The 13,220-nt window shown below is 42.0% G+C and overlaps 1 protein-coding gene across 2 annotated transcripts in view; it reads left to right on the top strand.

The window, feature by feature from the left end:
• Nucleotides 1-1,472: 1,472 nt before the first annotated feature.
• Nucleotides 1,473-13,220, top strand: part of LOC148040275 (DnaJ/Hsp40 cysteine-rich domain superfamily protein) — an 82,041-nt gene continuing 70,293 nt past the window's right edge. For both annotated transcript variants that reach the window (XM_087698085.1, XM_087698084.1), the window contains exon 1: nt 1,473-1,710. In XM_087698085.1, coding sequence (XP_087554211.1) covers nt 1,572-1,710 — 139 coding nt within the window. In that variant the 5' untranslated portion in view covers nt 1,473-1,571. The remainder of the gene's footprint in view (nt 1,711-13,220) is intronic.

Genomic DNA, 13,220 nt, shown 5'->3' with positions numbered 1-13,220 from the left:
TCCAAGATGCATGCCATCATTATTGCCATGCTTCTAATACTAGAGGGACATATGGGTGTGGTAGACCTCCGCTTTGGGAAACCCTAGATGCCTCCACTTTATATATATATCCTTCTCAAAGTGCACGCACACACACACACAGACCTATGCCCTACACATGAGAGAGAGGGGGAGGAGGGAGAAGGAATTTAATTAAAAAGGGGAAGAGGAAGAGAAAGGGAAAGATTATACGTGAGAGAGAGGGAGGAGTTTTTAATTTGAGAGAGAGAGAGAGAGAGAGAGAGAGAGAGAGAGAGAGAGAGAGAGAGAGAGAGAGAGAGAGAGAGAGAGAGAGAGAGAGAGAGAGAGAGAGAGAGAGAGAGAGAGAGAGAGAGAGAGAGAGAGAGAGAGAGAGAGAAGGGGGGGAAGAAAAAATGAGAGATTACACGTGAGAGAGAGGGGAAGGGGAGGGGAGGGGGTTTTAATTGAAAAAGGGAGGTTTGAAGAAGGGGGTAGGTTTGGAAAGCCCGTTGGAGGTTCGGGGCTTTTCGAACCTATAGCCAAAATAATATAGTGGTAAGATTTTGAATGAAGACTAGTGTACGCCTAAGAAACATATGAACAATTTGCAGACCAAGTGTTTAGGTACATTGGTGTTATTTGTGTTGATTTCTACCACAATTGAACATAACAGTTTTGACCAATTAGTACAATACTATTGCTTCACGAGGGAAGGGCACTCTCCCCCTTGATTATGAATTCTTGGAGAGTACCGTGCCAACTCTCCACCATGTTAGCATAGTTTTATGTTCCTTGTTTGCTAAGTGCTTGTGCCTAGTCTCCTTGCTATACATACATCTTTCTTGTTGTTTGTATATTGTCTTCTTTAACATTTGTATGTTTATGGCTTTTTTGTGTGAGGTATTATGGACCTCGACCGTGTCTCTTGTTGATGTGCTCAACCATGACATGATTCTTCAATCAATGTAGAGTAAGTTTGCATTCCCATTTCTCTTACTCCAATTATGAATAACTACTTCTAGATTTCTTACAAGACAATATAAAAACACAATGCAAACCGAATCATATTGTTAGTATTATAAGCTAATGACATTTGTGAGACGAATGATTGATTTTTCCTTTAAAATTATATTGTCAAACAAGTATAAACCACTTTAGATATGAATGAAGATGATCAATTTCTACCTATTCGCATATACTAACATAGTGATATCTCCCATGTAGCTCATCTCAATACTAGAATGGAATCAACAAAGTATAAATTGCTTTAGATAGGCATGAACATGATAAACTTCCACCTATTCTCATGTGTTAACATTGCGATATCTCCCATATAACTCATACGGGTACTAAAATGGATCCAATGAAGTAGGATGAAAGAATTAGATTATGCTAATAGATTGGGTTAGATGCACATGTCTACCCAGTTTGATATCTAAAGACTTTCTACATGGGTTGGATGCACATATATCCCGGTGCCGCCTAGCCACCTCACGAATACCATTATCCATACATTCGTAAACCTGAGTTCCGGTGCTGGGGTCTGGATAACCCAATCAATCAGTCAAGCCATGGCAACGGCGCTCCAGCCCCATCATCATCATCATCATCAGCAAAACTCTGTGATGCACCCCTGCGCCTGCCTCCCGCTGCACCAACGAGCTCACTACAACACGGGCGATGGATCCGGAAGCGTTTCTTTCAAATCGCGTAAGAAAGGACTGACTGATGGTTGTGCAATAACATGTCTTTCATTGTCTTCTGCGTTGCTCTTGGTGGCGCGTACTGTTGTCATGCCGGTTAGTTTCAAAAGTTTCAGGAAAAATGTTCACTAGTGCGTGGTAGATTCTTATAAGTTTGGATGGCTGCCGTTCAATTTTTTGAGGAATACGTTAAACACACAGGGATTGAAACAATGACTGTAAATAAACACGCCTTCCGGTAAATACTGCAAAATCTTGGACAACGTATGAAGATGCTGCATTTTACCTTCATCAATTTTAGGCTTCTCAAGCATGCATATGCAGACTTAAACCAGTAAAGAACCAAGATGACTTTAATAAAACCTCGTAAGATTTCATTTCATCTTTCACATTGTTTTCAAATGGATCTTTGAGTCATTTGATTTCTGTCTGCGAGAGAAGATTCCTGTGGTTTGAGACGAGAGGCTAGTTGGTGCAGTCACAACCAATGGCTTGCAGAAAAGGTTTTCGGTAAACAGAGGCCATGAGCCAGCGGTTGACAATTAGTTTTCTTAATGGTCGTGCCATTCTGTTTCTCACAGCGTGTATGAGGGACGAATGATGGTCATCCTTGAGGGACGTGTGGAGCTCCATGAATATAATATGTGAAATACAACGAACTCAAGAAAGAACGGGTTTTGGTTTGGTCTTGTAGTAGAGGCCACTCAAACTGACTTCACCTTGGTCATATTGGTTTTCCCCTCTTGCGACTGATAGTTGGTCCATCTACCTTCTTTGGGAGAGCCCTCCCTCATGTCTTAAGTACTCATGGAGGAGAGTACATTCACCCATAGGCAATGGTTCCCTTCCTCCTCTATCATCAAGATATCATTAAGCTTCTAAATCCACTCTTCCTTTGTGGTTGTACAATGCTGAGTCAATGTAGATGTGGGTTTGAGAAAGGAGCTTCCCTCTTAACAACATATGAGGTCCATTGAATTTTCAATTGAAGTTGGCCAAGAGCTACCTTGAATGCCACAGCCAAGAGCTACCTTGAATGCCACATTGTCCCTACAATAACAAGAACTCGTTAGTTGGTACTATTCTTTTGTAAGACTCATTGTCCCATTACAAAACTCAACAAAAGAAGAGAGAACCCAAGAAAGGTAGAAGAGATCGTCAAATTTTTATTACAAAAGACCAATAGAGATTTGTGCAATTATTGGCTCCATGAGCTCAAGTTCTATCCAGCACTTCGAATCCATGAAGTTGCCTAACTGTTCTACTTGAGACAGCTCTTCACTCTGTCGTCTCAATCCACTCCAAATAGTCTTTACCTCAATCAAGCCATGAACTCAATGGCTCGCCTCAATCTTGTGCACACTGGGCAGACCTGCTCACTGCCTCTCACAAATTTGCACGAATAGGAGGAGGAGAAGATGTGCTTGCTGATCACTACACATTTCTTGACCTGACTTGTGAACAAGACTACTTCAAGTTTTCATACCCTCTAATAATGTAAAAATTGTGTGTGAAGTGGAAGAGCTTGTGTTTGGATGATTTTAAGCATGTAGTCTCTTTGCGGTGCTACTATAGCTTCAACTTATCTGTTGTGAGTTGGAGATGGTGTTTTAGTTCATCCAGGGCCTCAAACCTCAACACATTTTCCTCTGACTCTAGTGGGGGGCCCAAGTGGTAGACTCCTCACTTTTGAAGAGATCTAGAACTTTGTAAGAGGCTAGCAATTGCTTCCATCGTGGGGATGGCTACAATAAAAAGAAGATTGTTGCCTAAATTGAAAGCAAGGTATGGGTGGCTGATATAATCTTTGCATCTCTTGGCTTTCCACTTTCACTTTTTTCTCTATGTTGATTTCTTCCACTACTTTTATGACCTGTATCATTGTTATCGGCTATGTGTTTGGTAGAAAGGATGGCATGTTGCTTGAAGGTACCATCCGATATCATCCAACTACCTTTTATGTTTGATGTTGTCTCTTGCTGTGGCATAAAGAATAACAAGTTTGTCGACCAGTCCCAGTTAAGTACAAAGTCAGGTCTTTTTTTAGACATGCGAATCTGACCTTTTCTTGAAGGACAACCTTGAGGAGTACCTAGTCTAGTGTGTTTCACTACCAAGATTGGCACACAATTAAAAGTTGTGTAAAAGCGACTCATTGTGCTTTGCCACTTTTTATTCCTCACCCTCACCCTTTGATGCCAGCTCTTCTCCATCATCGTGCTACCTCACAACTTGTCGCTAGCATTCTCCCTCATCTCTCATCATCATTGTGATCATCATCATCACCTTCTGCTACTGTTAGGCTTCCACCCTGATGTCCTACCATCCACAGGTGCTATTGTCTGCACCTTGGCCTGCTCTCCCTGCCGTGTTTTCATTCCAACATCTTGATAGCGGCATTAGCCGATTCCCTCACCTCTAGCAGCTGTCACTAGGCTCACAGAGGGTGACACCTTAGGCCTCTCCCATGAGAAATAACGGTTGTTGGGGACAACTCCTTTGTCACAAGAATCAGAACTAACTTTACTATTGTCAACTAAATTTAAGTAATGAACTTAAAGTTGACGAATAAAATGGAAATGTTTTGGATGCATAGTTCTTGGTATGTGAGTTGTTGCATTGGGATTTAGGATTGAAGGCAAAGGACAAGAGCAGGTCACGGACAGGTCCTCTCTAGGACCTTGCAAGGCTGAATTTAGATTTCAGGCTGGATTTGACCAAATTTGAAAAATACAAATAAAGTATTTTTTGGGTCTGTTAATGGAGTTCAAAATTAGGCAGTAATGCAGTAAAATTAAATCTTGATGCATGCCATGACTTTGGTATCTCACAACACCCAATTCTCTCTCCTATTGCCTACATTATCTTCATTCTTTGCCACATTTTGACGCCCTCACTAACGCAGTGCAGCAGTGTGCAGGGGCTAACTATAGCAACCTTGTATTCAGCTTGGGATTAGTGCAGATTTTGTTCCTTCTTTCCTTGTGTTCACTTTGTCTCTCTCTTCCATTTTATCTCTATGTTCATAATTTGCTTCCTTTGTGCACTCTTGCATGGTATCATCACCAAAGGAGATGAGTGGAGATGGTAAAAAGAGGAGACTTCCCAAAGTGCTGCAAATTGCTCTAGATTGCAGTGTTCAGCCTGGCAACACATCCTACTGCTGGACTACCATCAAGCACAGCAGTCTGAGTGCTTGTGTCACCTTCTTCAGCCCTGAAGTCCCTTCTACAGCAGGCTGCCCTCAAAACACAGCTATCATAGTGGGCCTCTCATCTTTCTGGAGCCTAACACCCAAATGCAGCATTTTCTTGTGTTTTTAGCATGGTTTTTTGAAGGACATCCATGGTGGATTGGTATGATTGGCAAGAATGGTGGAACATTAGTATGATAGAGGCCATGAAGACCGAAGAAGTGACGACTGTGATTATGAGGATCAACATCACAATTGTTGAGATTGAGAGGATTGACGCAAAGCTCATCATGATTGTGAAGATTGAGATGATTGTTGCAAAGCTCATTATGATTGTGAAGATTGAGATGATTGTTGCAAAATGTGACAAGATTGTGATGTGGATCGAGGTACGGACCATGAGCAGCCTCCTTCGCACTAACCATCCCTTCAAGTTGCTACCATTGATGGCTCCAAGGGTTCTCGACTTTCTATTATGGCACCCTTTGTGTGGGTGCTTGTTCTTCCCTTCCTCCTCAAGAAGAAGAAGTCGGATGGCTCCAACTTTGCCTTGTGGTTATGCAAGGTGGAGTACATCCTAGATACCTTTGATTTATGGGAGTTCGTCCATCCCTTGTCCCATTGTGGATCCTTGCCTAAGATCTATACTTGATCAAACAACTCTTTTGGACTGACTCAACTCTAGGGCTTAGTCATTTCTCTTTGTGAGCTACCTCAACTCTATACATATTTGTGCCAGAAGGATTTGCTTTATGGTAGATAGCTTACTTCTCTACTAGATTTGGATCTTTGCACATCGCATGATCCTCAATATAAGATTTTGTCAATGCATCCCTAGGAAAGGTCTCGAAGGAGTATATGGCTATGAGGTCATCACATCTCTTGCCCCTTAAAAATGATTTATTCTACACAAGTCTCCTTAACTCTAGGGTTTGGGATACCGTCACGTGGGAAGATCAAGTGGTGTAGGGATAGCCAATTGGTGTTGTATGACTGGCACGTTTATAGGTACTAGATAGAAGCAAAAGAAGGAAGAGACCAAAGAAAGAGCAACAAAAGGAGGAAAAAAATTAAAATGTGCAAGGGTCATCCCAAGGGCTCTCATTGTGTGAAGATGACCCATCCAGAGGAGAGGGGTTGAAAGAAATACCCCCACCTTTGACCTGGTGCAAAGGATGAAGGGAAGGAGTCTAAGGCTAGATCAACCGCTAGATTGGAGTCAATATTTGTCCATCTCTATGAGATGGTTGACTTTGCACTCGTTGAAGATATGCTAGGGTTTGCATTGGGCAAACACAACATGTATGACGAAGACCGAAATATAAAGACTAAGACCGTGACAAGCAAAACTCAAACCCTAAATGCAAAATGCAAACGCAAAACTCAAAACTCAAAAACAGAGAGAAGAAACTTTGAAGTGAATGAATGCTGTAAATGAATGTAAGATTGTACACAATGCCTAAGGATAGAGCAATGGAGTGTTTGAGAGTGATGTTTATTGGAGATGAATCCCAAGTGTTGTGACCACCAGTTAGAGTCATAGAAGGCGAGGAAAACACCAAACGTTGATCACCTGAGAGTCAGGAGACTGAGGCAACAGTTATGGATGATGCCTGATGTGTGGGCGGCAACAATAGGAGAGTTGCTAGGAGGAGGAGGATGACTGTCAGCACCGCCTGGAGGAGAGAAGAGCCAAACGTAGGTTGGAGCCTGTCACTTGATGCAAAGGAAGGGCTGCCACCTATTGCCTAGGACTGTAGAGTCCAAATGCAAGCAGCAAGAAGGGACTGGTGATGACAAAGATGTTGAACGTAGCTGGAGGGAGAGCACCAACAACTGTGGAAGAAGGCTCCAGGACTTGGAGGTGTGGAAGGTGTGCTAGCCATTGCAAAGGTCGAACCACCTGTCATGAGGACATGTATTTTTGAAACCTCACTTAACATGTGGATTAATTTTTAATCACATGGTTAAGTAAATGTTGCACATGTGAGGTGTAACTGGGATTAGAGTAATTTGTAAATTTACGAGCTTGGGACTCCAAGAAATCATGGGATGTCAAAGGCAAAAGTTTCTATAAGTTATGTTGCATAGGCACTTGGTGGTATCTGGTGCCAGTTGTTGGCCTAGGTCATTCATTTGGCCATAAGTGTCGGTTGGTGACACTAGGGAAGTGGCATTTTGAAACTAGCCTTCCTCTTGGATAGGGCAGTAAATAACCTGATTAAGCACTATTTACAGTTATTAACAAATTTATAAAATTAAAATGCAAACTTTACCATATAAGCTTGGACATTGGACATCTTGTTGGCCCCAAAACTAGCGCTTCTTTTGGAATTTATTTAACTTAATTGAAGAAGAAGCTGATGTACGATGGGATTCTCCCAATCCCTTTCGGTATTCCAAGTCCCCTTGTTGCCCAAAATGACTAGCAAGTCTTCAATCTGATTTGTCCCTTGATTTGGGCAATCAATTGGCCTTCACCTGCTTTGATGGAGATGGAAAATGCCCCAAATTCAATGATTTGCTAGTCCCTCCACTTGAATAGGCTAAAAACAGCTTTAGCCTTGTTGAATCCAAGTCTTGGAGCTTCCAATTTTTTGCATGCTTCTCGAGGCTGTTGCTAAACCCTAATTTTTGCTGCAGATTAGGGTTTACAGCAGAGAAATTTGAAATTTCTCAGCCTTTGCTGATCTCAATGCTGTAATTTTCAGAGCAAGGTTGTAGAAAGGCTCGGGGATGAGAGAGTACTGAGGAGAGACAAAATTCAGACTTTCTTCGTGAAGAATTGAAGAAAATCTGTCATTTATTGCTTCTGCCCTGTCTCAATAGCTTGTAGATGCAAAGATCTGAAGAAAATCAGTCATTTACTATTGTTGCTCTGTCTCAACAGCCTGTAGATGTTGTCGCCTACTGTTGATTGGTCTTTTCTTGCCCTTGGCTGCCTCAAAAGATTCTCCAATGGCTGCAAATCAGACTAGTAGCATCTCCTCCCTCTCTCTTGCAGGCCGAATACACTAAAAATGCCTCTCTCTAGCCTTTAAAGACGTTTTTTAGTCTTACGTGGGTATTTTTGATAAAAGTGGCAGCCTTCCCAAATGGTTTTTCCAGCATTATCCATAATTAAGTATTAAGATCTTGGTGAGAGTAATGTTTTCTTTAAGCTTTATTTCCTATGACTTGCCACAGTATTCTTAATTCACATTCCCTTGATGGAGTCTCAAGAGCAACATGTTCTAGATTTTGGTTTGAAAAACTGAAATCTAACCTTCTTACTGGTTTGCCTTGGATCATGGATTTTACCTCCTCCACATGGCAAATGTGACGATGCTATTTGGTATTGTAGGGTTTAAACATTTATAGTATATACATATTTTTTCTTTTTTTTGGGACTTATCTATACATAGTCTAGATGGGTTTTTTATTTATATACAAGTGAAGGATGTGAGATTACCATATATTGTCACTCGTCCTTAGAGTATACCACTCATAAAAGTATGGATTTTGTTGAAAACATGCATAGCTATCAATAAGTTATGGCATCATTTTCAAGAATGATAGGTAGATGATTTCACTCATTATCACATCATGTTTGCCTATTCGCAACATGCAATTTCTCTTCTATAAAGATTTCGTTGAATAGAGGGTGTTATAGAAGTTATTAATGGCTTGTTCAAGGCTTGCTGGACATAGTGGTGACCTAGCAGCCATGCGTCTCCTGCATTCGTGGAAAGCAGCATAGGGATGCGATTCCCAACCAAGCTTCGAGGCGGTCTACTTCACCTATGGAGCTTGTATCTACGAATCTTTGTGGCCCAATGAGGGATGAGTCATTGAAGGGGAGCTCGTACTTCATGTTGATTGTAGATGACTACAGTAGGATGACGTGGGCCTCCTTCTTGGCACTGAAGTCAGAGGCTTCCTCCCACTTCAAGGATTGGCTTGTCTTCGAGGAAAACCGATTGGGTTGAAGATTGAAGACCTTGCGATCAGACAAGGGTGATGAATTTGTTTCTAACGAGTTTACTCGTTTTTGTGCAGATAGAGGCATTCACCAGGAGTTTGCTAATACCAATACTTCTAAAGAGAATGGCATTTTGAAACAGAAGAACCGAAGTGTGATCAAGATGGCATGTACCATGATGGAGCACCGATAGACACCTCAATTTCTGTGGGCTGAGGCAGTAGCTACGATAGTCCACATCCTAAATTGATCCCCCACTTCGGCCGTTGACAAGATGACACCTTTTGAGTCTTACTTTGGGACTAAGCGTGATGTCTTTTATTTCAGGATCTTTGGATGTGACGCCTTTGTGCATATTCTGAAGACACAACGTGACAAATTTAAGGCGGCTTCTCGACAACATGTATTTGTTGGCTACAACTTCCTGTCCCAAGGTTATCGCTTGTATGATTCCTTGAAGCGGGATGTCTACATGAGATGTGGGGTTTAGTTCCAACCACAGAGGGGGTTGAGGAGCACCCCGTACTTGGAGATCCAAGGGAGAGTTGGGCTCCCGAGACAGTTCCTTTGGAGCAAGAGCCTCTTGATGGAGATTCTTCTTTAGATTCCGAGTCTTCTCTTTCATTGGCCATCCCAGTGGAGATTTCGCTTGTGGATGTACTCGAGTCTTCCGTAGATGGAGAGTGAGGAGGAGAGATCCGGTCTCTTCCTCGTTGGGCCCGTGACACACTCCGTGATTCAGGGATCGAGGGGGTCCCTGAGGAGTGGGAATTGCAGGATGGACTGCGGAGGTCACGGAGGCACTAGACACATTTTATGGAGCTTGTTTGCTCTAACTATTGTTTGATGTCCGGTGTTATGTAGGATAGAGAGCCTACATGAGTGAAAGAGGCTTTCCAATCTGATCATTGGTAGAATATGATGGAAGCCGAGTTGGAGGCTATCGAGCGGAATGGCATGTGGTTCCTTGTGCATTGTCCCTCTCATAAGAAGGTGGTTGGTGTCAAATGGGTCTTTAAGACCAAGTATCATAGTGATGGCTCTTTGGACAAGCACAAGGCTCGCCTTGTTGCTAAAGGTTTTGCATAGCGCCCAGGTGTTGACTTCCATGATACTTTTTCCCCTACAGCTCGCATGGCGACTATTCGTGCTGTTCTTGCCTTGGTTGGTCATAGGAGATGGCCTGTTTTTCAGTTGGATGTGAAGTCGGCCTTCTTGAATGGTGATTTGAAGGTGGAGATCTATGTAGAGCAGCCTCGTGGCTTTGGTTCCTCAGAATGGAAGGTTTACAGGTTAAAGAAGGCCTTGTATGGCCTAAAGCAGGCTCCGCGTGCTTGGATTATGAAGATTGATTTGTTTCTTCAAGCCAAGTTTGGATATCGACGCTCTAGAGCGATCCGCAGCTTTATGTGCACACTTTCGAGGGTGGTCGTATGTTGTTTGTTTTGTATATTGATGACTTGATTGTTGGAGGTGATCATACCCAGAAGGTCGAAGAGATAAAGGCGGCCTTACATTAGAAGTTTGAGATGACAGATTTAGGACTTGTTCATTTCTTTTTGGGCCGCAAGATTTATCAGTCTGAGAGGGGGATTTTCATCTCTCAGCAGAGATATGTATAGGAGCTCTTGCCACTTGGTGACTTTTGAGATGGAGGATTGTCGGTCCATTTCTACTCCTATGGATCTGAATTGGAAGGCCACTTCACATGCATATTCTCCTTTGGCGGATGCTACCCGCTACTGTTGTCAGAGGGGTTTTTGTCAAAAGGTTGTATCCAGTGGGGATTAGAGATAGAAGGAAGTAGAGTAGGAGAATGAAAGAGAAGAAAAAGAATAGACAAGAGGTAAACACGATAAAGACAAAGCACAATGAATCAAATCAATATGTATTGACAGAACCTGAAATCCCTTGTCTGGCACTACTCAGAAGCAATCTCCAAGCATTAGATCTCCCGGAGCTCCCTCGTAGATCAAAAACGTGCATCAAACAAACAGCTTTTTCTATGCTGCTCGGAACCCAAATCTGATGGTTCCGTTGGCTCCGAAAGGGGGGTAAAACCCTAGGACGCCTGGTCAGGATTCCCCCCAGATCACTCCTTCTTCCTCCACTTCAAAGTGCCGTTTGCTGCTTGTCAAATGCGATTGCAACCTGCGCCATTTTGCCCATTTTTCTTTTTCAAGAAAAATCCAAAACTGGTTGAAAAAGCAACTTGCTTTTTGCATGCCACCCTAATCTAGAAGTTTCCCTAGCTTTTTAAGATATTTACAATGAAGAATATCCAAAATATAAAAAATAAGATAAAAGTGTAAAAAATCTAGTATTTTTGGATCATCCATGCCACAGACACTAGCACTAATGACTCAGATCACATTGACTCTCTAGATGAATAAGAAAGTCGGATGATGATGCACTCCAGAGTTTCTTACATAGTGTCCACGTAGTGGCACGACATTCATCCCCTTTGAATTTGCACATCCTCGGGTATGTGCCAAAATCCTAGTTGTCACCAGATTCTGAGTCCTCATCATCCTCTACAACCATATCCTTTGCTTCTTTATCTTCCATATCTTCTTGGCTAGCCCCTATATCATGGCCACTATTTTCTTCCAATTCTGGCAACTCATAGGTAGTGGATTCCTGTCTCTTGAATAATTTATTCTTTTCCCTGCTACCAGAAGTTTTATGGCTGTCCCATCCAGCTCATTTAATGCATAAGTAGCATTATCAAACACCTGTCTTACCACATAGGATCCAAACCATATTTTGGAAAATTTACGCATGGCATTATGGTGGTTGTCTAAACTGCTATCATAAACCAATACCCAATCCCCATCTGGTATGGTTCTTGGCCTCAATCTATGTCTTTTGTCAAACCGTTTCTTATTTTGTATCCTTTCTGCCCTTAACTTTGCGACTGTTGCCTCTATGTCTTTTGACTTTCTTTCCAACTATCTAATGTGTAAGGCCAACAACTCCTCTCGATTCAACTCCTCTTCCCAAGGTAGCATACTCCATGTGAGTGTCATCTCTTCTATCGGCATGATAGGTTTTTGAACATACATCAATTCAGCAGGCATATATCCTGTAACGGCACTATGAGTTGTTCTATTAGTCCACAAAGCATAAGGGAGCAATTGTGACCACTCTTTTACCTTCTCGCCACATGCTTTTGCCAATGCCTTCATGATAGGTAGATGATCTCTTTCACTTTTGCCATTTCCTTCAAGGTTATAAGCTGAAGTTAATCAAGCTTTATCCTTAACCATGCAAAGAAATCATGAGCTTCATCTGCATTTAGCTCACCCCTATTTGCTGTAATTTTTCTCACACAGCCATATCGACAAAAAATCTCTTCTAAGAGAAAAGTACACACTGCATTTGTTGTCTTAGTACGTAGAGCTCTCACTTCCACTTGATTAGTCAAGTCTTCATGAGCAAGTACAAGATATCTCATTTGCCAAAGACGTGTAGGCATCGTGACTAAATCCACCACCTACTTAAAATGAAGAGACAAGGGATATGCAGGCTACAATCCATCCCGATGTCTCACAGATGAATATATTTGACACGTCATACATGTTTTCACAAAGTAAGCAACATCCTTATACATACCCTATCACCAATATCTTTCTTTGATCTTTGCAAAAGTATCCCAAACATCTCTATGGCAAACCCACAAGCTTTCATGAAATTCTTGTATAATATTTACTTGTAAAGCTTTGCCACCCAAAACTCGCAATGGCATACCCTGTTTCTTTTTAGCATGTTTTCATAAGTATCCATCTTTTAAGAAAAACCTATAGGCTTTCCTCTTGATCTTCTTAAACTCCTCATCTAACCATTTGTCTCTCTTTGTTAATGTACTGAGGTATTGACCAATTTTGAGCCACTCTCCTGCATATTTGTCTTCTAGAAACACTTTTACACAAGATCCAAAACATCTAAAGTGTCTTCTCTTTGCTGTCCAAGCTTTTGTTAGTGTTGTAGCAACTTCTTGTATTGCTAAATTCACTCTCACAACATCATTTTCAGCGTCAAGAAAGTCATCTTCTTCCTTCTCATCCATCATCTTATCTTCATTCTCATAGCGTGCCTGAGATAACATGTGTGCCACTGGGTTATCTCTGTCAGAGTGCAACGGTGTGGAAGCGTAGGACTGAGAGAGAGAGAACGCAGAGGAGAGACTGTGGAAGATGAAGATCTGCTGTATAAAGTGTGCTGTATACAAAGATATGCAGATATATACACGGGCGCAGTGCGCTGGACTGCGTGTCTCCACCTCGACGATGCAACCTGCTGTTCATCTCGAAGTCCGCTGTAGTCTGCACGATCTCCTGTCTGAAATCTGCGAACAGAGACG

The sequence above is a fragment of the Lygodium microphyllum genome, chromosome 2 (assembly GCF_053477565.2).
Source record: "Lygodium microphyllum isolate KBCC chromosome 2, Lygodium_microphyllum_v1.1.10, whole genome shotgun sequence".
NCBI lineage: Eukaryota > Viridiplantae > Streptophyta > Polypodiopsida > Schizaeales > Lygodiaceae > Lygodium > Lygodium microphyllum.
Note: the sequence above shows the minus strand (reverse complement) of the source record. Positions and strands in the feature narration are given on the sequence as shown.